General features: G+C 39.9%; 1 protein-coding gene across 1 annotated transcript; it reads right to left on the reverse strand.

The window, feature by feature from the left end:
• Window positions 1-1,093: 1,093 nt before the first annotated feature.
• Window positions 1,094-14,488, reverse strand: EMC5 (ER membrane protein complex subunit 5). Its single transcript, XM_080269898.1, has 4 exons — window positions 14,364-14,488; window positions 10,100-10,152; window positions 6,537-6,640; window positions 1,094-4,768 (listed from the first exon to the last, which is right to left on the reverse strand). Exons 1-4 carry the CDS (start codon window positions 14,440-14,442, stop codon window positions 4,627-4,629), a joined length of 378 nt encoding a protein of 125 aa, XP_080126024.1. The 5' UTR covers window positions 14,443-14,488; the 3' UTR covers window positions 1,094-4,626.
• Between the last annotated feature and the right edge of the window lie 8,814 nt (window positions 14,489-23,302).

A 23,302-nucleotide genomic window follows, 5' to 3' on the forward strand; every position in this document is an offset into this window, starting at 1 on the left:
TGTCGGGACCAACTGCTTAGCCCCGGACTTCTACGCTCCTCATGGGGCAGTGTAGGATTGGATGATGGATGGAAGGATGGATGGTCACCATAACAGTCCATAATGTATCTGGTGGACTGAAAAGTGTGGGACATTAAGTTTGTGACATCAGGAGTATGAGCAAGTTCTCTTACCAGTTCCATTCTAAAAATGGTCCAGCATCAGATCTTTCCCTCACCACCCTTCGCTGTCCAGCTGTCAAATCTGCTGGCCAAGTAATTACTAACTTATTAAATTCCCTGTCGGTTCAGTCATATTCACAAAAAATGCAGTGCAACAATACAGTACAGTGCTCCATATATTAAAACAAACTGAAAGTCACTACATGACTGAAATATTACGAACTATTTACACTCGTAATTTAAAGTGAACGATAATTATATACCATGTATATGGAATATGCAGTACAGTACTCAGCTTGCTGCTGAAGATAGTATTATATTCTGATCTGTCAAGAAGAATATGAAACAATGCCATCAGGCATAATTTCCTGGACACCAATCCAGCAGTGATGCCCGTGGTGGCTTTGGACTCTCAGGTGATGCTAAGTAGCTAGTCAGTATACATCTGTACAAAGAATTATTTATTGAGATTCTATTGACGAAGTGACCTTTGTATCTATAGCCAACACAAATCTGTAGGTGTATAATTATTGCATTTGGCAATAAGGTGTGTGATGTATTTGCCAACCAAAGTCATTAAACTACCAACATTAATATACTTAATCAAGAAACTGGCATGCATTTAATTTAATACTGTGCTTACCTTTTTTTTTCCTCTCTCTCCTTTTTTTATTGAAGTAAAGGCATAAGTTGCCATGTCATGTATTTAAAAATTAAGACTTTTTACTGCAGAATATTTTTACGTAGCTCTATCTTGTTTCAATGCTGGTAACATACAACATGGGGGCATCTTACATTGACTGAATACTGTAGAGCATTACACAGAATCCTATAAAATTAAAGACATACCTGGGCAGAGGGGACTACAGTTGGCCCCTACATACTGATGCTTCAGTTAGTTATTGACCATCTCAATATAAACATAGTTTCAGGTGTACTTTGGGATGATTCAAGAGTCCATTAAATCATCCAAAATTACAATTTAAACAAGGAGATTCAGACATATGATAAGGTTAATTATGCAACCACACAGTCAAATTACAACTGCAAGGATTAATTGGGGGGGGGGGACCTTGGATTTTCTTTTATTATTATAGGAGAGTATATGTTCCCTAATCACTACAAATACACAGGACCAACTGTACTGAGATTGCTAACCTCTACAGTAGAGAAACATCTTATATAAGCTGAATTCTTCTATCTAGTATGTTAGGAAATAAAAATAAAAATGAAAAAGATGCATCCATGTTGAAGGGGTTTAAGTACAGAATGTAATGTTCCATAATATTTTGTCTTTATACTACACCACTGACTTCAGTATCAATTTCTCTACTGCAGAATTCAATTAATAAACTGGTCAATACATTAAAATATCTGAACCAAGGTCGATTTCTGTAAACACATCGATGTACCGCTCATGTCCAGTGCCTTAAATGTTGATAATGTTAATACTACTTATGTAATCCAAATACAGTTCAGAAGTGTATAATATTGTATGCTTTGTCCGCATAATTACCATACTTTATTACAAAATAGTAATACTTACAATACTTTTTCTTGTGGCTGTAACTGCTTCTTAATAACTGAGTGGACAAAAAGGAAAACTCTGAGATGGTACAGGCATATAAAGACGGTACACTGATAAACCAGAGTCTATGCAAATGAGATCAAGGGCTGTGTAGATAGAGGCACACCTTACATGGCATGAGAGTGCATCAGTTTACTATACTGGTGAAAGAGATGGATGACAAAGAGGAGTGTCTAAGAGAGTGAGAGAGGTGTGTGAAGATAAGGCAGCCTGGAAGCAAATATCATAACCATCCATTGCTTGGGGATCCCCACGAGGAAGCAAGGTATCAGAGATGATGATGACGATAAAAAACCATTTTACATGGCTGTGCTCATATAGTACTAATTATACAGATGTTCCTCAACTCCCTCCCTACTCCCCAAAAGGAGTAAGGCAATTTCAGCCAACAGTCCATTAGCTTCACATTCAGAGGGAAGCCTGTGGTCAAAAGACAAATAACCTACATCAATGACTTTGTTATACATTATCATACCAAATGTCTAAAAATATCAGTTTGGGATGAAATGCCGCAAAATATGATACACATATAAGATTTATTTGGGTGACTGAAATACATACGATCCTCAATATTTACAAAAAATTAAAGTGGTATAAACATTTTATGCTTTTCTTTTTTAATTAATAACTGTCATTATCTGTGCTTGTAATGCATTTCTAATTACCAAATAATACCCCCAGTATGTTCGGCATCTTGTGGTGAAGTAGTGGGTGAACACACACTGTGGAATATATGTTACTGTACCCAATTAAGAAAAGAAAAATTTGTCATGCCAGCCATGGGTAACTGGAAGGAAAGGTTGCTCTCGAGAATGGTCACACAATATGGCAACAAACTCAGCCACGACAGTATTCACAATAAATCGGAAACCACAATGATTGTTCTAGTTTGTAGTGACAAGAGAAGGACTTCAAAAACACATTCATACACAGAGCCTCCTGAATATGCCATTACTACAAAGGATGAAGTACTAAGTATTAGATTATACCTCCCTGAAATAAAGAGCTTGAATATAACTTAGGATGCAGATCTGTTCCTCACCTTGTAAAAAGTAGTAGTTATTACCTGAAGAACCATGTTCTACATGCCAATTGACCACCACTGATGTTCTACAGATGTTAAAATGCCTACAAACAATGTTAGGTGAAATAAATTTTACTAACAAAATACTGGACTGTTTGCTGCTAGTTGATTTGCTAATGACTTTCGGTAAAAAAGTTACTATGTCCAGTTCAGTATTAAAGTGGTGGCAAAAAATATATATGTACAGTCAACTACTACAGTCTGTACATCTTTCCTGCCTCTCATTCACTGCTGGATTCACAGATGCTTAATGTGATATACTGAACTGAGACGCATATTATCATCCATCCATGGGTGATAATATGCACCTTTGTTCACCATGTGCCATTCCAACATCTACGGTATGATTCCAGCAATGATAAAGTGGCAGGAGAGGCGAAAGGATTTTAGTATTTGACCGTACACCCAAGAAAGTTCCGTATTATACACTCACAAGTTCAAACCTCTAAATATGAGACAAGCGCTCTACCGACAAAGTAACCAAGACACTCACCTATCTGGTAACTGTGTGTAAGACAGATGGGAATGGAAGGAGCAGGGTAAAGGTCAATAAATAAAGGACACCATGGATCATTAGCTTCCACAACTCTCATCCTGTAACCTCACTCTTCTCACACACAACTGCCAGACAGGCGAGTATTTGGTTACTGGATGAACTCGCTCACATTCAGAGGTTCCAACTAGTGGGCAATATTACTTTCATTGGGTACTGAATTACCCGATCTCGGCCGTGGCCTTCCTTATGGACTCTGGGCTGTTCAGCCAGACTGCCTAAGGAACAACAACTTCTACTAGCACCCTAATGTAAACAATGATACAAATACAGAATACAAACAAACATCCTCACTGGAAAATAATATACTGTATACTGTTGTACAGCAATATCACAATTATAACAAAAATAATCCTGAAGCTTGGTCATTACAAATAACAAACCCTAGGCAAAATTATAAGTTACACGGAAGTCTCAATTAGATTTATAGAAAGCTCAAATATGGCTGTGTATAAATGAAATAACATACTGTCAAACCACAATTCCCTTTGCTTTCTTGTACTGATGCATATCTATTCCGATCTGTCAATAACACACTTCCAGTGCATTAACTTAAAAATTATGACCATAACAACTCATGGAAATGGGTATTAATGAAAATCTGTTTTACTGTATTGTTAAAACAATGCAACTATGACAATGCAATTAATCTTAAGTGAATGTCTGAGAAAACAGTCATCTGGAGCTCTTGTTATGGTTAGTTATGAAGTTCTGTGATGATCACTTTGTGTGTGATAACTGAAGGAATTTATCACCATTATTCAGTTTCATACTCAGTACACTTATCTAACAAAACTGCCTTCTTCTTTCCTGTTAATACAAATTTTACAGAGCCAACATGCTTATCAAGGAAGGCATAGCTTACTTTTCTGCTAATTACACTGTAGTTACTTAAATGTGTTGAATAAGAATGATCAGGGCAGCTTTTCTTAAAAATGAGTAAGAATGGATCAAGGGGAAATCAGGAAAGAGTTTCAGTTCTACATTCCCCTAATGTTTCAGGATACACACAGCGTACCATAAGAGATTATGGTATGAAGATGGGCTCTGTATAGCCTTAAACATTAGAGGAATCAAGAATTTGACCTCTTTCCTGTTTTCCCTTACAACCCATTCTTATCCACTTGTCAAAAATGAACCAGACATTTTCTTACAACCAATCAACAGTTAAACAAATAACTAGATCAGTATGAAGAACAAGACATAAGACTAGAGAAATCAAAGAGCAGCCTACAGTTCATTACGCTTGATGGGAGTGCTGGGGGGTGAGAGATTCCTCAAGGGATGATTTCATCTTGGGAGGAGAATAGTTTGGACTCAGTGCTCGTCCTCTGTGAGCAAATGTGTAAAAAGTTGGTCTGTTGCCTACTGTCTCCCAAGACCTGTGGAGGGATGCAAACATTAGTCCCTTCAGTACACTGACACTTTTTTCATTTTAATCATGCTATCTACATGATTTTGTTCAACTCTGGATGTAGCCAAGCAAAAAATTATCAGTGCATCTTTGACATTAAAATAATCTGATGCCACAGACGATGACTACTGAAACAAGCCCAATGGTCTTTCCCACAGCTGATATTATTATTTTGCTTAGGATCCCATACACAGCTTAGCTGTGACAACATCTAGAGGACATAGCTGTTTCAGGCATAGTCAGATGACATTACATTAACTTTTTAGGAACCTTGCAAGCAATACTGGTAATTTCGGATACCATCAGAGTCCTCCAGCCCAATTCTTATTTCATCGGCTATGCTTTTATCTGTGCATAGGTTAATGAACGCTATACCTACCGTAACTACTCCAGTTAACAAAAAAATCTATCTTTAAATAGCAAGAATCAAGTGGAAAAAAAAAAAAAAAAGGCTCAACTAAGGTTAAAATGAAACTTAATTCTGAGAAGCTATATCCCAGCTACAATCTCCCATCCACTGTTATAGGACTTAATGGACTGCAATGAACACAGCTTTTGTATTTTAGTAATTTGTGGTGTTGGAGAGCGATGCCTTTATGTGGTGGCACTGATATAGCCAGGTGGTGGAGCTGTCCAGTTATATCAAACATCAACCAATCACTTCCCCATCCCCCAAAAGGAGGATCGTGGATTGCACAAGGGCAACTTCAGGATGCAGTCCACTGTTTTCACATAAAGATAAGCCTGGCATTGCTGCTACTACAGCATCTACTATTACCGGTACTTCTATTATACTGCTACTACTACTACTGTATTACTACTACTACTACCACCACCATATTACTACTACTACTACTACTACCCTGTACTACTACTATGGCTAATACTACCATCATTACTACTACTACTACTGCTACGGTATTCCCTCAAAAACTGAGTACCAAACAATTAATCACACCATCCTAGGAAGCAAATATCTGATCTGGCTAAAGGCATTTTTACATTTTTTTTTTTTTTCTTTTAAACAAAAAATTATGTATGAAAAATGTGGTTAGTTAATAATACTACACCCCAGAAGTACCAAGCCTAAAGAAATACAGGCTATACTATAAATCAACCTCAGATTCATATAACAATAATAATTAATCAAAGCATCTTATTGATACAGTAATCCCTTGGATTATTGCACAGTTGGTTACAGCAGTTTTTGCTATCACTGCAAAATGAAAACCTGCTCTCCTGCCATTACTGCACAATTTTTGGCAAAAAAACTTTGTTACTGCACACCTGAGCTGGTTTATGCCAACAATGATGGTGCAAAATCCATGGTTTCTGATGGCTTTGAGGGATTCAACGATGAGGCCCTATTCAAGGAGCTAATCCCAGGTGGTGGAGACCACCAACTTTCCATCCCTCAGTGTCATAACCCCCTACCTCAGGCCCATTTCAGGTCTCTATATGGTACATGTTTCTTCCTTATCGTGTCCCTTTTCATATTTTTATACTAACCTAACCATGCCTACACGTGTTTCTGATAACATAACAGTAAGTACCCGTATGCATTTAGTGGGTCTAAACTGTTGCAAAAGAGAAAACTTGGTTTTACAAGTGGAGTGTCCATTAACAAACAGGGTAAATCCCATGAGTTCCGGGCTTTTGTTATCATGCACTTAGTGGGGTACCAATTATGCGCCATAACCAAGGGATCACTGTACAGTATATTAAGGAGAACTCACTTATTCTGAAGCTGAACATTTGCTCGAATCTCTTTGAAGTCACCAGCAATGTGTAGAATACCATACATAGCCAAAAGAAGACTCAGGAGTCCTTGTACACTTATCTGCAATTAAATATAAGGTAAAAGACACAAAAACACTTGAAAATATTTATACAGTACTGTATATATCATCATCATTCACTCTTCCCACCTATGGATGGGGTGATGTTGGGTATGAAAACAGGGAAAGATAAAATATGAAAGTGGGAGAACTATCATCAGCATATTAAGTACTGATCAAGCCCCCACCCTAAAGGCCTAACTATATGCAAATTACTTTTCCTTTACATATGCACTCCATATACAGTGCACCTGCCAGATAATCATTCTATCAACTATCAGGTTCAATAAAGAAAGAAGTACTAGACAGAAGTGACACCATACAGTGCTCAGCTAGAGTGACATACTGTACAATGCATGTTAAAATCCTCAGGGAGTGACTGACTGGGTGATACCCAGGTAAGGTCCTATGCCTAAAATGGAGTTATTACACCACTGCCATGTGTTCCGTATGAAACTCATCCAATCAACTCACTGAATCTCCTCTCAGTTCCCTAGTATATCACACACTTATTTACCAAATCCATCCATCTTCTTTTTGGTCTACCATGCCTCCTCTCACTTTCGAATTCCTTTACATATACTCTTTTCATAACCCTGTCTATATCCATTCCTTCCAAATGTTCATATCATCTATGCACACTCTCTTCTACTGTACACTATTATCAACAGACTTCCTTACTCCACAACTTTCACGAAACATGCTTTAACTTCTTCTATCCACTCTATGAACTCCACACACATTCCTCAATACTCCTATTTTCACTGTTTTAATTCTTGATTTGTTATACTCATGCCAACCCAAAGTCTAACACTCGTAAGTGAATGTGCACTAATACACTTTCAAACAATCCTCTTGTAGCCTCCACAATCATAATTCCATGCAGCACCAAGGCCTTCACAGCATACTCATTAAAATAAATGTAACCCTGTTTCTTCAGGAAGCCATACAGTGAGGGGAAGAGCAAGACACTATGATCCCCTTAAAAATCTTAATCAACAGACGTGGAAGAAATCCCAGTTCCATCTCTTCTCTCCTCAGCCAGAGCAAATTGAGACTGCTAGTGCTGTAAGTGGTAACAGGTAACCAGCATGGTCAGTGTACCCCTGCATCAATAAATATTTCTATGATTATTTATAACCAATACTGAATGAACTTCTTACATTATTATGGCATTAAGGCAAACTGCTGTTTCTACATATACAGTAACAAAATTCTTACCATATCATACAGTAACAAAATTCTCACCCTATCAAACTATAGTAAAACATGAGGCTACAAGGAGGAAAATATCCTTGTCTAGTGCTTTTCCAGGGTCCAAACAATAGCACCTGAAGTGAGTGCTGCTGATGTGATGATCTTAAACCCGACATCCCTGAGGGTGTTGAGCACATCAGTGGGATACATGTACGGCTGCAGCACCAAGACCCGGGTGCTGCCACTCAAGGTGTCGCAGTTACCGTATGAGCCCGGCTTCTTGATGACCAGGCCACCCTCACCCATGGTAAAGCCAAGGGTGTCCAAGATGGCAGAGTACTGGTCCATGGAGCGGTCCAGACCCTCCACATCCACACCGGCATGCCCTGGTGTCCCACGTACCAGCACAACTGACATTTTTTCAGATTCAAACATAGTTCTGGCACAAATTAAGTATCCTCTCTAAGAAACAGTAAACAAATCTTTTTATAACACTACGTAATATGTTCCACTAAGAGGTAAGTATTAATCAATTAGGATGTACTTTTCTTCACTGCACTGCAAGCTTGCACAAGTTTTTCTTTGTTGTTGTATGCACTTGCTCTAAACATATACAAGAAATTCAGGTCGGTAGGGTTCATTATTAATGTTTTGAAGCTGAATACAACTGCACAAACAGCGGGCACGATTGTAATTTTCATATACCACAGTGTGAAAACAAAAAATTACAATAGTCTGTCGGCAGGTTGTTAGCGTATCTGATGCAGGAGAAACACTGAACTCACCTACATGTTGCCTGTGAGAATTTGTAGAGCTTCACTATGTCAAAGAGTCACTACGTCTTAAGTGCAACCACCTACATGGCTTCCTCCTCAAGCATTACCAGGTACCCAAAAAACCTAGCAAGTATACTCTATCATTTGTAAACAACAGAAAAGTAAGCTGCATAATAAGAAGGCATAACAGAGATGTAACTAACAGGTCTATATTTCCACCTTGGGAGCAAGGAGGCTCAGAAAGCCCATCCTTAATACCAGGATGCTCTTGGTAACAAAGGAATGAAGGCTCCTACTCTGAAGATGCTCTATAAACAAGTGGTCCTGTATCACACTTAGGAAATGCCATACAGTCCTGATGGGGCAAATAGATATCAGATGATGGACAGATGGAAGAAATGATGATGAACATACACATGTTTAATAATGAGTGTGTTCATCAACAATACAATAGAACTTAACAGAAACAGAAAGACATGTAATTTCCATTGAAGCAAATTCTAAACAATCACCAAGGTATGATGAGAACACCTTAATGCATCACACTCCTCTTATTACACGCATGTTATCAGTCACACCTAGGTGGGTAAACACTACCCTAGAAAATTTATATACCGTAAAAGTCCTCTCATTTGGCACCTGGTCTTACGGTATTTTCGGTCTTTCAGTGGTTTTCATAAATAGCTCCATTATGAAAGTTCTCTGCTCTTCCTGCATATAGGCTGAACCAATCAGCACCTGTGATGGAGTCAACGGCTCGCCACTGTTATCCGTGAGCCCATAGTTGCCAATTTGGCTTTATTGACGCTAGATCTAGCGCTTTTCATAATAATTTAGTGTCATTAAATATTAGATTTTCTTCTGTATCTAGTGCATTTTGAAGTCCAATTTAGCACAAAAATTTGAGAAGTTCACCTATAGCTCTCCACGTTTTTAAGTTGAGCTTAGTGCTTCTGTAAGATTTCTGCTTGCCAACACTGCATGCGCCGTCGGCCATCATGACTCGTGAGCGTCTGGCTTTGTGAGCGGGACCTTTTGAAAGTTTGGAAACTTTGTCGTGCTATTTTACGGTGTACATATCTAATGCATCTACGTTAAGGTAAGTTCATGTGCGTTGTATCATTAAATGCTTTAAATATAAGTTGCTTACTCTGTATTAAATATTTAGTGCTGAGGGTTGACCAATAATGTTTGCTAGACACTGTGATTGCATGGGGGTGACCGACAATGATTGCCAGAAACTTTTTGGCAGGCTTTCCTGGTCATCCAGCAGTTTCTTTTCTTTCTGCACTTGCTTGGTACTGAAGATGCCGAATGAGAGGACTTTTACTGTACTGTATTTTCTACAAAAAATGCAAAATACATCCACTGCACTCAATCAGTTATCAGTCAAGAGGCCTGGAAATGTGAAAAAAAGACAGAGGTAGCAGCTGCTTTGGTACAAATACTACAAAACCATCAAAATTTTCATTCAGGTACAGTACTTACATCAGTTGGAAGGCCTGTGAACTCCTGCTCTGTGACTCGCATGTAGGCTCGATCTGCAAAGAAAAACGTTCATCAAGGCATGAAGTCAAGGTATATACCCTGCTATATTAAGTTACTAATACAATAATAGTGTAATACTGTACTATTCAGGGTATTACACCTGAAAATATAATATTACTGTACTTAACCCATGGACTGCGAGCCACATCTCAGGCTGGGTAGCGTTGTGTTGCGAGCTACAGCTCAGACCGTGCTAACCTTCCTGTGGCTGTGCATCACCACTAACTACACCCCTATGCACACTTATGCATGGCGCTACACAAAGACGGAGAGAGTTTTTTTTTTTTTCACAGATGATGTCCTGGATGTTTTATCTTCAAGTTTATAAAAAAAATAAAAATAAAAATAAAAAATAAAAAATTGCACACCACAGGGTGGGATAAAAAAAGGTAATTGCGCAATCCATGGTTAATAATTCCCAGCCAAATAGAACATGGCAGGCAGGTAAATCTGAGACAACTTTTAATATCCTTCATTATGCCACCCAATAACTCCTTCCCAATACAGTACATGCACAGGTAGGCTTGAAGGGAGCCCAGTGAATGTTTACTGGCAAAGGTAATAACTTTTCAAAAGTTCCCTCCTCAAAACAGTTAAAAAATCTGAATCATGGGCAATTATACAGCTATTACTCTCACTTGACTTAAAAACTGCTATCTTTCCATCTTGAATGATGAGTAGTACAATAGATTAATACAGTACTAAACTAAGATGCTAGTTATGGAAAACTGCTATGAATTATATGCAGAGCGCTAACATTGTCTTCTTCCTCAGCTGCAAAAAGACAAAATCCTAGGCCAAGTATGGTTGAAGGGGGTACAGTACTGGGTTCTGAGAGGCCATACTGCCCATCCCATATATAATCAATGAAGATAAGGATATAGAAGTAAGGTATAATGTAATGTTGAATGATGAGATGAAAGGCATGAGAGAAAACAGGAAAGTAGTTATATGATTTAAAAAGTAGTTAAAAACATGTAAAAAGAAAGGCAATGCATAATGATACAGGTGTAACCATAAATGAGAGAGAAGAGGAATGAATGAAGATGTTACTATGCATTACGAAAAAAACAGGAAACCATGTGCATGATACGAAATAAAAGTGATGATATAAGAAACCTAGAAGAGAATGATAATAAGCATGGAAAAGTAATCCATACAGAGACACTACAAAGACAGAGCAAAGAAATCTGCAGTGTAAACGTGGGAAGAGCTGTGGGATACACAATTTGGAGCTGAAAAGGCTGAGGACAAATGGAAAGAATTACAATATTTTAGTAAGATGGCAAAAGGAAAAAAGATAAAGTTAACTGCTCGGGCACAGATAAGTGTAGTACAGTTCTGTAGTGCCTGTACTTTAAGCAGTTTCACATTTAATATACCTTTCTTCTATGACTTGGTTGCAAACTTTGTACACTGTAGGCAAGACAATAAGAATTTTAACTGAACTGAATAGGCTCCAACTAATGTCAGCTCACATAGGCCAGGTTGCTACCAACTACTGGTCCAGCTAATCATTGTACACTGGTGGGAGTCATGGACTGATATTAATTAGTTTCGATATTCTAAGCCTTTGCTCTCGATAACTGATCAACTACTGGTCAGCAATAGCATGGATGCCCAAGTTAGGTCTAAGATAAGTACAGTGTGTATATATATATATATATATATATATATATATATATATATATATATATATATATATATATATATATATATATATATATATATATATATATATATATATATATAACTAGTTATTTGACTGAAATCAGTAAAAAAAAAAAATTGTATGAATAATGGAAAGATATACTGCAATGTCAACTTAAAAATTCTATGCTGCCAAACAAAATATTTACATCCCATATACACCATCCTCATCACACTCCCAACAATTAACCATCTCAATCTGGATGATGTGATTTTATTCCTACAACTACCCGATGATATTATTCAACTTAAGGAATGGAATATACTGTAGTATTGAAGGGGTTTACTACAGCTACATCTTATCCCTCCAGTTTAAGACATCTGTGGGCTCAAAATGTTAAGTACAGTACTGTATCTGGATGTCTAAGAGGGAGACCAAGGATGAGATAAAGGGACGCGGTGCAGTGATATATGAGCAGAAGGTGTGCATTGAAGACAAGGTAGTCTTGATGGTCAAGGACAGGGTGACATGGAAGTGATTTATTTGTGGCCACCCCTAATGGGATTAACATGTCTTGATATAGATAGACAGAGTGCCCAACTTCAAGCAGACATTAGGTGGACCACACACATGCAGAGCATCAAGGCAAAAGTTAACCATTCCCTAGGGTTCCTTCACAAAAACCTTCATATGTCCTACACATAATGAATTTTGCTTTAAAACACTTGTTCACATACCCGGTACACTCACAATACTGAAACACTGCTTGTAATCCTAGCAATCACATTAATATATTACAGGCTACACAAGACAAAGCTGTAAATGGATCACACACTGTTACACATTACATACGTCAACATTCTGAACAACACGGGGACAAAGTCTTGGAGAGCTCCCATTAACAAATGTTTATAATTTTACATGAAGATTTAATATTTTTAAAATTCATTTATGACACCCAAATTCCATAGAAATAACTTTTCTGATACTAAGTGCAGCAAGGGTAGGATATTTACAGCAGTGGTGGTGTCGTTTGGGGGTCAACAGTTCAATTCAGCCCAAAACTCATTCATCTCCCAAGATGCTCTGGTCTACGTTAAAATACTGGTAGGTTACAATAAGTATATAAAGCTTGGTTATAGTAGGTTGGCTCAGGTTAGGTTAGGTGAATTATAATCAAACATGTGACGACTAAACCTTATGGCCGAATCTGCCTGAAAACCAATCTATATGGGCAGCCATTTGCCGTCATTTGCACGTGAAACTGACAAGGTTTTATCATTTATATCTTCTATCTATCTATCTATTGCCAGACGCCATAATCCCGTACGGGGTGGCCATTTGACTCCGAGTTATTTGTTTTACAGGGAGGGGCACTAACCCTCCACCAACCCACTTGACACGTAGGGAGCAAGTATGGTTTGGTTATATGGTTACCACCCAGCGTTGTAAATGGTTTCTTGACTTACAGGAAACCATTTGGTTTGTCACTCAATGTAATGCCACCTGTAACGGAAAGAAAAGCATGAAGTAGTGACAGGAAAGATGGGAGAAATAGGAAGAGAGGAGGGCAGGCACAGAAAAAGAATGATAAAGGCTAAGGAAGAAGTAGGCAGCACTACATTTACCGTATATCTTCAATATTACAAATTTCCGCAACTTCCTAAACGGATCACTTGTGATATATATATATATATTACTGATATACAATATAAGTTCAATTGTAAAATGTATATAGTACATGAGAGCTCTCCGAGATTTTCACCCAACACTGACCCAACCGCACCTAACTAATGGTAACTTTAACCTAATGACAATAACATTGGTAAGAGAACAAAGTGCAGATCCAACTAACAAAATCCTTGGAAAATCAGTACCGGTACTAACATTCTTACTTTACTTATCGTACTTTGTAATGAAAGAATGCAATTACACCTGGCTGCCTTTAATCATCACCTGGCATCAAGTTTATTTAAACAAATTTGTGTTAATAAAAAAACAAATTTTGTCTGAAAAGTAAAACTGATTTTTGGATGATCAATGGTTAAAAAAAATACACATACAAAGAAACTAACTGTGGAGCTGCAAAACTAATATTTTCTGAACAGTATATCTTTATCAAAGACATTTACTGTACACACTTCACATACTGTACAGACTCCACCAAAGGCAGCCAAAACCTAAAAAAATATTACAGAGACACTGGATATCACGCACCAACATCACACACTCTTTCCCCAGCCCATCCAATGGTGGCTTTTTGATATAAAATTACTTGCAGAGCAACAGCACCCAACTAGAGACATTTCCTATTTACGGTAGTTAATGATCCTAAGCATCCTACGCTTGTAATTCATAACACATGGATTCACCAATCATCAAATCTGCAGCAAAAATTCTTAGTTACCATAGGTTTCCAACATAGTATAATACCCGTGAGCCAATGACGACCAAACGCGAGGTGGTCGAAAGTCTATAGCTAATTACGGTCAAAGTAATGAAACCACCTTTGATTCTACTCACTGTTACGTTCTATATTCCACTGATACTCACGCTGTGCTGCAGAATATCCCGCATGGAACAAGAAAACAATTCCAGCAAAGAAAGCAAGCCTGGCCCACATCAGCCCCATGTTTGTTGTTACGGCACAAGAAATCTGCGATTCTGTATACAAACGACCGACGTCTGATGTGCTTTTCATCCACTCCCAATGATATTTGATTTTTTTTTTTCCCATGAATTTCTGCAGCCTGCAATAAAGTGCAAGCCTGTCCAGCCCCATCCACTCTTCCCATGTTTCTGATCATCATCATCTACCCTTAACCCCTTTACTATCGTCTTAGGTGTACCGCTATCAGATTAGTTTATTTAGGTTAACAAAGACAGTAAGTTTCTAGAGAAGGGAGAGAAGTTGTATGCTGCAGCCTTCATGGATTTGGAGAAAGTATATGACAGGGTGGATAGACAAGGACTGTGGAAAGTATTAAGAATATATGGAGTAGATGGGAAGTTGTTAAAGGCCGCGAAGAGTATGACGGTGCTAAGGCTGCTGTGCGTGTGGATAGTGAACTGGGTGAATTTTTCTATATGAAGGTTGGATTGAAATAAGGATGCGTCATGTCTCCATGGTTGTTCAATCTGTACATGGATGGGGTTATAAAAGACATACAAGGTAGGGCAGTGTATGCTGGAGTGGCCCTAGTGAGAGAAGGCAGTGTTTGGAAACCCCCTGTACTGTTGTCTGCAGATGATACTGTGTTGGTAAGTGAAGACGAAGGGGAGCTGCAAGGCTTGGTGGATGAGTTTGGGAGAGTGTGTAAGAAACTGAATCTAAAGGTGAATGTAGGGAAGAGTAAAGTGACGGTCTTCGAGAGAGGTGAAGTCAGTGAATGTACAGTGAGATTGGATGGGGAGGAAATACAGAATTTGAGTGCGTTTAAGTACTTGGGTAATGTGAAGAGTATGGATGGAAGTTTAGAGGGCGAAGTGCTTGGGTGCAGCAGGGAAGAAAGGTTGCTGGTTCCTTGAAACCAACGATAAGAAACAGTGAAGTGAGCACTGAAGTGAAAAAGCTACTACATGACAGTATACCAACTCTAACGTATGGAAGTGAAGCTTGGACCATGTTGGAGGGACAGAAGTCAAGAGTGAGAGCAGTGGAAGTGAGTTATTTGAGAGACACATGTGGAGTCACATGAAGAGACAGACAAATGAGGAAGTGAAGGAGTGCTGTGGCGTGGATGTCATAGGAAGCGTTAGGAGCAACACATTAAGGTGGTTTGGCCATGTGGAGAGGATGGAGAGTGAGAGACTGACGAGGAGAGTGTATGTGAGGGGGGGAGAGGGAGGGGGAGGCCAAGGATGAGATGGAGGAATGGAGTAGAGAGGCATATGAGAGAGGGGTGTGTGAGTTGGGAGCAGGGCATAGGAACGGCGGGGGACAGCGACATGGAGGCGATTTGTTTGTGGCATCCCCTTACGGGATTAAGGCGTCTGGCAATAGATAGGCAGAAGGACAGTAAGCCTATATTCATCCCTCCAGTTCGAAAATTTTCTCCAAAGCTGAGGAGAATCATCTAAGATAACTAAAATAAAATAAAAACGGCGTCCTTAGGCTGGAGGGTTGAAATAGCATCGGACTCTCCGCATCAAAAGGAGTAATCTGGGTTCTGGGTGTGCTGTTTTGCTATGTGACTACCCCACCACTCAGCACTGGTGTTGCAAGTAATCTGATCGTAACTCCCATGCCTGAGGAGGGGAGATGGAAATACAATCGAATAAAAGTTAGAATAGCATTTAACCTTCTCTATTTCACGCTTTGCTGACCGATACTCCTAAGGTGAGAGGTTTGGCATATTTCTCTGCCCATAAATGGAATAGAAGAAATTTTGCTTTTGAGAGAGAGAGAGAGAGAGAGTTAATCCCACAGACACGGTCACGGCGCGGTGTTGAGACTACACTGCGGGCACGGTAATGCGTTTTGCTTTCTTCTTGCTACCTACACACTAATTTATTTAGGACAAACCTCTCTAATTTGGAGGGGTTACATGAAGCCATAAATAAATATATTAATAAAGGCGTTACCGGATTGAATGGCTTAAAAAGGTGCATTCTTTAGCTCCCCTTAACTCGATGATACCATGTGAAAAACGAGGGAGGAAAAAGATAACTACTAACCAGGAAAATGATAAAGATGACTGCCACGCAGGAAAATTATATAAGTACTTCATTTCAAGGTAAGCGAGAGTAAGATATCAATTTACATCCACACCATCGCTACAAATACCTGAGCTCCACTATTAACCCGAGTACATATAAAACAAGAGGTAGTGGTGGGTCAAGCAAATTCGTGCAGACAGAAAGAAAAGAAAAAAAAAGGGGGGGGGGTCTTGCCACACACCCCTTAAGCGAACAGAAATGGAGTAATATACACTTAGTAGATACGGTGGAGAAGGATGGAGCGCAGAGGTATATGAGAGGGTGGGATGTGAGCTGGGGGAAGGGCGGCGAAATGGCAGGGGACAGGGCGAAATGGAGGCGATTTATTTGTGGCCACCCTTTACGGTATTAAGGCGCCTGGCATAAACATACAGTACATACTATAAAATGTAAAGGAATTCATATCACATACAGGGTGGAGAAGTAGCACTAGGGCAGTATAGAAGCACAAGCAGAACAGCATTTGCCACAGCCTGCATGGGATGATGACACTGCACCGCCTTATCACTGGGTCATGTGGGGTCGGTGAGTGATGACAAAAACGCCCACCTACACGACACCTCACCCCCCCCCTCTCTCTCAACTTCACTACTTTTATTTATTTTTACACAATGTCCTTCACTGGTGCACTCTAGTGTTTACTCTTACACTGGCTTGAATAGTACCGGTAAATTTGTTAGCGGCTACGGCTTGGCTGTGGAAGGGCGTAGTCTATGACGTAAGTGTATAGGCGAAATTATCCATAGTATTGAGTAACGTAATGAATGTAGCAATTACCGATAAATGTAAGGCAAATTGAAGAATGGCAACTATTTGTGTGCAAATACACCTGTAATGAGTGTAGTGCTTTCTAGAACTCTGGTACAAATTCAGGATAATCACGGAGAACGGAAAGTAGCAGATTTTCATTGATTAATCATGAGATTTGCTCAGTCTGCGTATAAGTTGAGGGTTTCTATATTTCTCAGTAAGCGGACATTCCATTATATAGTGATGCAGTGAGTTATATGAGAGGAGCATGTGGAGTCACATGGAGAGACAGACTAACAAATGAGGATGTGAAGGAACGTTGTGGTGTGGATGTGGATGTGACAGGAAGCGTTGGGAGAAACACACTGAGGTGGTTTGGTCATGTGGAGAGGATGGAGAGTGAGAGACTGACGAGAAGAGTGCATGTGAGTGAGGTGGAGGGGGAGAGAGGGAGGGGGAGGCCAAGGATGAGACAGGGATGGAGTGGAGAGGTATATGAGAGAGGGGGATGTGAGCTGGGAGCAGGACAGTGAAATGGCGGGGGACAGGGCGACGTGGAGGCGATTCGTTTGTGGCCACCCCGTATGGGATTATGGCGTCTGGCAATAGATAGACAGAGATGCAGTGTGTGTGCTGCTGGTGCCCCACAAACTGCACAAGGTACGGGGTCATCTGTGGTGAATTCCCAGAAATATTTATAACCAAGTCTCAATCCCATAACGACATAAAGTCCACGTCTTAGGCCATGTGTTACCTGAGTCTTCTGAGACAAATTTACATAGTGAAGAGGGCCATTACTGCCATTTTCTATGCTACCTTGAAACTGTCTAGGAATATCATGACTAAGACGAGAGCTGACCATACTTCTGACAAAAGTATAGCAATATTCAGTATTAACATCAGGAGAATCTAGATGCAGTTTTATAAGCTAAATCGTCAGCCTTTTCACTGAAGGGTAAGGGTTAGTTTTGTGGGAAGTTATCACGAACTGTTGCATAAAAATAATAATAATAGCAACAAATAGGCATCATCGCCGTTATTATCATCATGTTCACAGACCTGTCAATCTAAGATGGAGTCCCTTCCCTTTCAGTTCGATGTTTTATAGTCTACAACAACAATATCAATCAGAAGCCCCCCAAGGGAGGAATCACACCAGCAACGAGCCGATACATATTTAGCGTGGCTCGGAATATGATCTTGACCTTGACCTACTTTCACCAATTTCATCCATACTGCGCACCTGTAAAATTATATGATGATACGTTGAGCGGTTGCGAAATTATCGTGCTAACAGATACACGACAGCTTCGCTATCGCAGGTGGTTAAGACGCAAGGGCAAGGAGGTGGAGGAGGAAAAGGAAGCGCGGGAAAACCTTCAAATGCACAACTCAACAAAGACGACACCCAAACCCATCCCTTCCCCAGGCTGAATACAATCTAAGAGCGATCTTCGTTATGCATCCTTCACCGTTCTTTTTTTTTTTTTTTTTTTTTTTTCTGAATTTAACTGAATCCTTCACTGAACATTTTTAGCTGCATTTAACTCTATCCTTCACTGCATTTTTTTTTTTTTCCTGTATTCAACTGCATCCTTCACTGCACGTTTTTTTTTTTTTTCAATGCATCCTTCACTGAACATTTTAGCTGCATTTAACTACGTCCTCCATTGCATTTTTTTTTTTTTTTTTTTTTTTTTTTTTTTGCTGTATTTAACTGCATCCTTCACTGCACATTTCTGAGCTGAGTGTAGGTGTCTGATGCGTAGGTACAGTCATGTGCAAAAGTTGGTGACAATCCTCTGCCAGCATTGTGTGTCTCCTGCCTTCCATAGTTCTCATTCCTCCCCAGACTGAGAGTATCCTTCCACCTCATATTCGTTTCCTCTGTGCTTCATACTGCTACCATACAAATATACTTCATTTAATATCAGACAGTCAGCAGAGAAGTGTCAAAGAACTTTTTCACAAGGCTGTACATAACGCGTAGGTAGATAGTGAGAGAGAGAGAGAGAGAGAGAGAGAGAGAGAGAGAGAGTTTATATACCCATTTTGACTACACGCGGGTCATCACAGCACACAATATATATACCGTATTTCTTTTTCTAAGCCTCAATTTTCCCCTTTAATACGACCCGCGGTGCCCGGTTTCCATTCATATCCCTAAAATATAAAATCCTTGGTGAACATGGACAAGGGAAGCAGCAAATTTGAGGGCGTAATCTTTTTTTTTTTTCCCGGAGAGAGGGAGGAGTTACATTCAAATTTCTGATACTGTTCAGTGCGTTCCGACAGACATTTAGGCAAGTCTGTTCGTGAATTTATTTTATACGAATTTTTTCCACGGATATTTTACTGTGTTCGCATCATCTTCAAGGCAGCACACACACACACACACACACACACACACACACACACACACACACACGCAACTGAAGGGCACAGTTATCACCTTTCTCCCCAATTCTGTAGCGTCGATGTTTTATTCTGATCCGTGGGTATTTCTCCCTTTCCAGAACTAATGTGTGAATATTGTCCTTGAGGCTTTTCTTTCCTTTCTTTTTTTTTCTTTTTCTTTTTTCTTTTTGCTTCATATAAGAACAAAACAGCACTGTGCAAACTTTAGACGACATACGAAAATATCCACGGATCCGTTTGTTCTCCCAAGTTTCTCCTTTAGAAATGTGCCCCGGGAGGTAAATGCAGTTTGATTAACGGATATATGCTCACTGAAGGTATAAAAAGTACTTTGTTTTCAGATTTTTGTTTCCTCTTTTGTCCTATCATTATTCTGTAATATATTCTGCACTGGCCAGTATTCGTGCAAACTGCCCGCCCCCCACTGGGCAACACCAGGGGGTTCCAATTAACGTACCTAAAACCTGGTCCGGGTGGAAGTGTATCATCCCCTTTTGATGGGTGGTCCCTGGGGGTCCCACCCCGCCTAAAAACTGGCATGGATAGAGGTTTACCACTTTCAAACTTCACTTCCTAGGAAACATAGGAAACATTACGACGCTGGCCGCGACCCTCGGGGACTGCCGCTAGGGTGTCCCACCCAGCCTAAACGTCTTGGTGGAGGTTTAACTATCTGCAAAAAATTTCCATGGTAAAAACAAAAAAACTGTGTGTATGTGTTCGGGAAAACACACACACACACACACACACACACACACACACAAAGTACTTGTATAGTCGAGCTGGAAAAATATTTAGGAAAAATGTTTTTTGTTCCCAGACGAAGGGGGGAAAGATCAGTGTTCCCCTATGAATAACGTATCCTAGATGTCTTTATCCTAGTTTCACATAGTTGTCGATTTAATTGTTTTCCCAAATACCTGTGGTAGATTATATTATCCGCCTTTAATCCACTGGTCTGACCGACCCGAGAACTCAAATGAGAGCAGATGAAACCATTAATTTACAACATTTCTCTCTCTCTCTCTCTCTCTCTCTTATTTACTAAGAGATGTACGGTCAACAAGGCACAAGAGTAAAAACAGAAATTAGTGAAACAGTTGTATGGCGTCAGTAACATAATTTCATCATCCCCTTTTTACTCTAACTTGGCCTAAAACTGCCACCTCTCCATTTTGAACGCCGAGATGTAACAATGAATTAACGCTAAGACATGATGCTAGTCATGAAGAAGTGCTACGGAAATAATGTAGGGCCACATCACTTTTTCTGCCACTGAGCTACGTGAAATCAGCCGCTAGAAAAGGAAAATCTGGGCCAAATAAGAGTGAAAAGAGTAAAACAAATCACACGCCATGGCATCCAGTAAGCTTCAATAATCTCAGGAATCATTAGGGGATGTCATATTCGTGTGACTGATGGATTAAAAAAAAAAAACTCTCTCTCTCTCTATATACAGCTATCACCTTAATCCCGTAAGGGGTGGCCGCAAACAAATCGCATCCACGTCGCTCTGTCCTCTGCCATTTTGTTGCCCTCCTTTCAACGCACACCTCTCCTCACTCATATATCTCTACACTTCATTCCTCCATCTCATCCTTGGTCTCCCCTCCCCTCCTCCCTGTCCACCTCAGTCACATACACTCTTCTAGTCAACCCTTCATTCTCCATCCTATCCACATGGCCCAACCATCTCAAGAGGATTTCCCTTTACACACTCCACACCAAAATAACTGGGGGGAAATGTGAAGCAGCAAGAAAATGATTCACAATATCGTTCATCGACTAAATGTATGAATTTGGCCATCAAGAGCTGAAAGGAGCTTGAGATCTTTGTCAGGTCAGAGTGAACACGCTGCAGTGGCAGAGAATGCATTCATATAATATTTAACCTTCATCATCATCATCATCATCACCATTATCATCATCATCACCACCACCATCATCATCATCATCATCCAGATCTCCTTTCCTATCACACGCTGGGGTGAGATGGGGTCCAGAAAGCCAGAAAACAATAACAATGAAATACTAACCAAAGTTTGTCCATCTGAAAGAGTCACACCCCCATTCATTCACCAATCAATCCTCCGGAATCCTGGGTACACCTGAGGTAAAAAAAAATATATTAGATCACTACAAATAATTCAAAATTGCTATGCCTGCCTACAAACCAATGTGTTTAACTTGGTCCTTCATTTCTACATTGCTCCCGAAAAATTTGACTAAACTAGTATACCTATGCTTGCTGAAGGTGTGTGGCAAGACCCACTACCTCCTTTTAGTGCAGATATACTCTTTATACCTTTACAATAACATTTCAGTCAATCAATATTTTGGATGGGAGAGGGGGGTGTGGTGGCCCCCTTAACCTGAAGGGCAGGTTACGTTCGTCGGAGGAGGAGAGGGAGGGGAGGGACAGGTTAGTGTTGCTGCTGGATTTCTGTTGATCTACAGTTTATTTAAGAATTTTCTGTGGCACTTCTATATCCCTCTGGCACTATTGCTCTATGGTCAAACCCTCTCCACACCTATGGTGCAGTTTTTGGCTTAATATATACTACATGTGACGATTTAATTAGGCTTAAAAGACGTAAATTCAAACTGATTGTCACTGCTCTATCCACTATTTAGAGCTCTGCCATAGCTTTCACTGCTCTACATTCACTGCTTAGAGGCCTGTTATAACATCAATCACTTCTCCTGGTGATGGCCTGGTGGAAACAAAAGCCATAAAGTCGAGGTGAAAAGGTGAAATAAACAAAATTCTTCTACACCTGGCATCCCGTGCACTCTATACGTTTTCGGCGCCGACTCTTGCGTATGTGAAGGGGAGGATATACGTGTCAGTCTTTTGCTTACAAGGCTCTATGTCGACAAGTATTTCCAGGAACATTTCGGGTAAACAATCTGGAGAGCTATATTAATTCGTGGAGAGGTGACAAGAAACGAAGCAAAGTGAAACGAAAAGCATTTAATAAATCCTGCAGAGAGATGAGTGACCTCCGCGATACTCCACACGTTATGTTTCAGGAGGTGATAGTTCGTATTCTTGACGATTAAAGAAGCTCCTCAGCACCTCTTCCTTGGCGATTTATTTTTGGATAAGGCTAGTAAATATCTTTCAGTACGTTATTTATACAGAATATGGAGATACTGGAAGAATTTATGTAACACAGAAAAGAACAGTAAGGTGTGATAAAGTAACTAAATAACTCAGGAGAGAGTGACTGTAAGCTTCCTAACCACACCAGGAGACAGTGATAAGGATGATTACGATGTCAACCCAACAGCTAATTTGTCATCCAGAAACAAGTATCTTTATCATCCAGTAACAGATGTTATATTTTCAAACGTTTTTACTCGAAGGCACCTCCAATATGTCGACATCGCCAGAAGAAAGAACAGTCAATGGCTCAAGTACCACCTCACTTTCGGATGAGTTCGGGTATAGTGAATATCTCCAGGGAATATTGTCTGAGTTTAGCCTTCAGCTCAGCCCTCAAGGCACCACGCTCCTCGAATCGGCCGAGTCTCTGTGTCCCCTGAGTATGGTGGGGCTGGGCGAGGGTGAGGAGGCTGGGGAGACCAAAACAGAGGCTGAT

The sequence above is a fragment of the Coenobita brevimanus genome, chromosome 38, assembly GCF_032717465.1.
Source record: "Coenobita brevimanus isolate Jiangsu-jjx chromosome 38, ASM3271746v2, whole genome shotgun sequence".
In the NCBI taxonomy this organism is placed as follows: domain Eukaryota; kingdom Metazoa; phylum Arthropoda; class Malacostraca; order Decapoda; family Coenobitidae; genus Coenobita; species Coenobita brevimanus.

Coding starts and splice junctions, on each gene's coding strand:
- EMC5 (XM_080269898.1), bottom strand. CDS start 14,442: ATGGGGCTGATGTGGGCCAGGCTTGCTTTCTTTGCTGGAATTGTTTTC. Junction 6,641..10,099: donor TCACAGGCCTTCCAACTGAT/GTAAGTACTGTA, acceptor ATTTAATTGCAG/ATAAGTGTACAAGGACTCCT. Junction 4,769..6,536: donor AATGTTCAGCTTCAGAATAA/GTGAGTTCTCCT, acceptor ATCCCTCCACAG/GTCTTGGGAGACAGTAGGCA.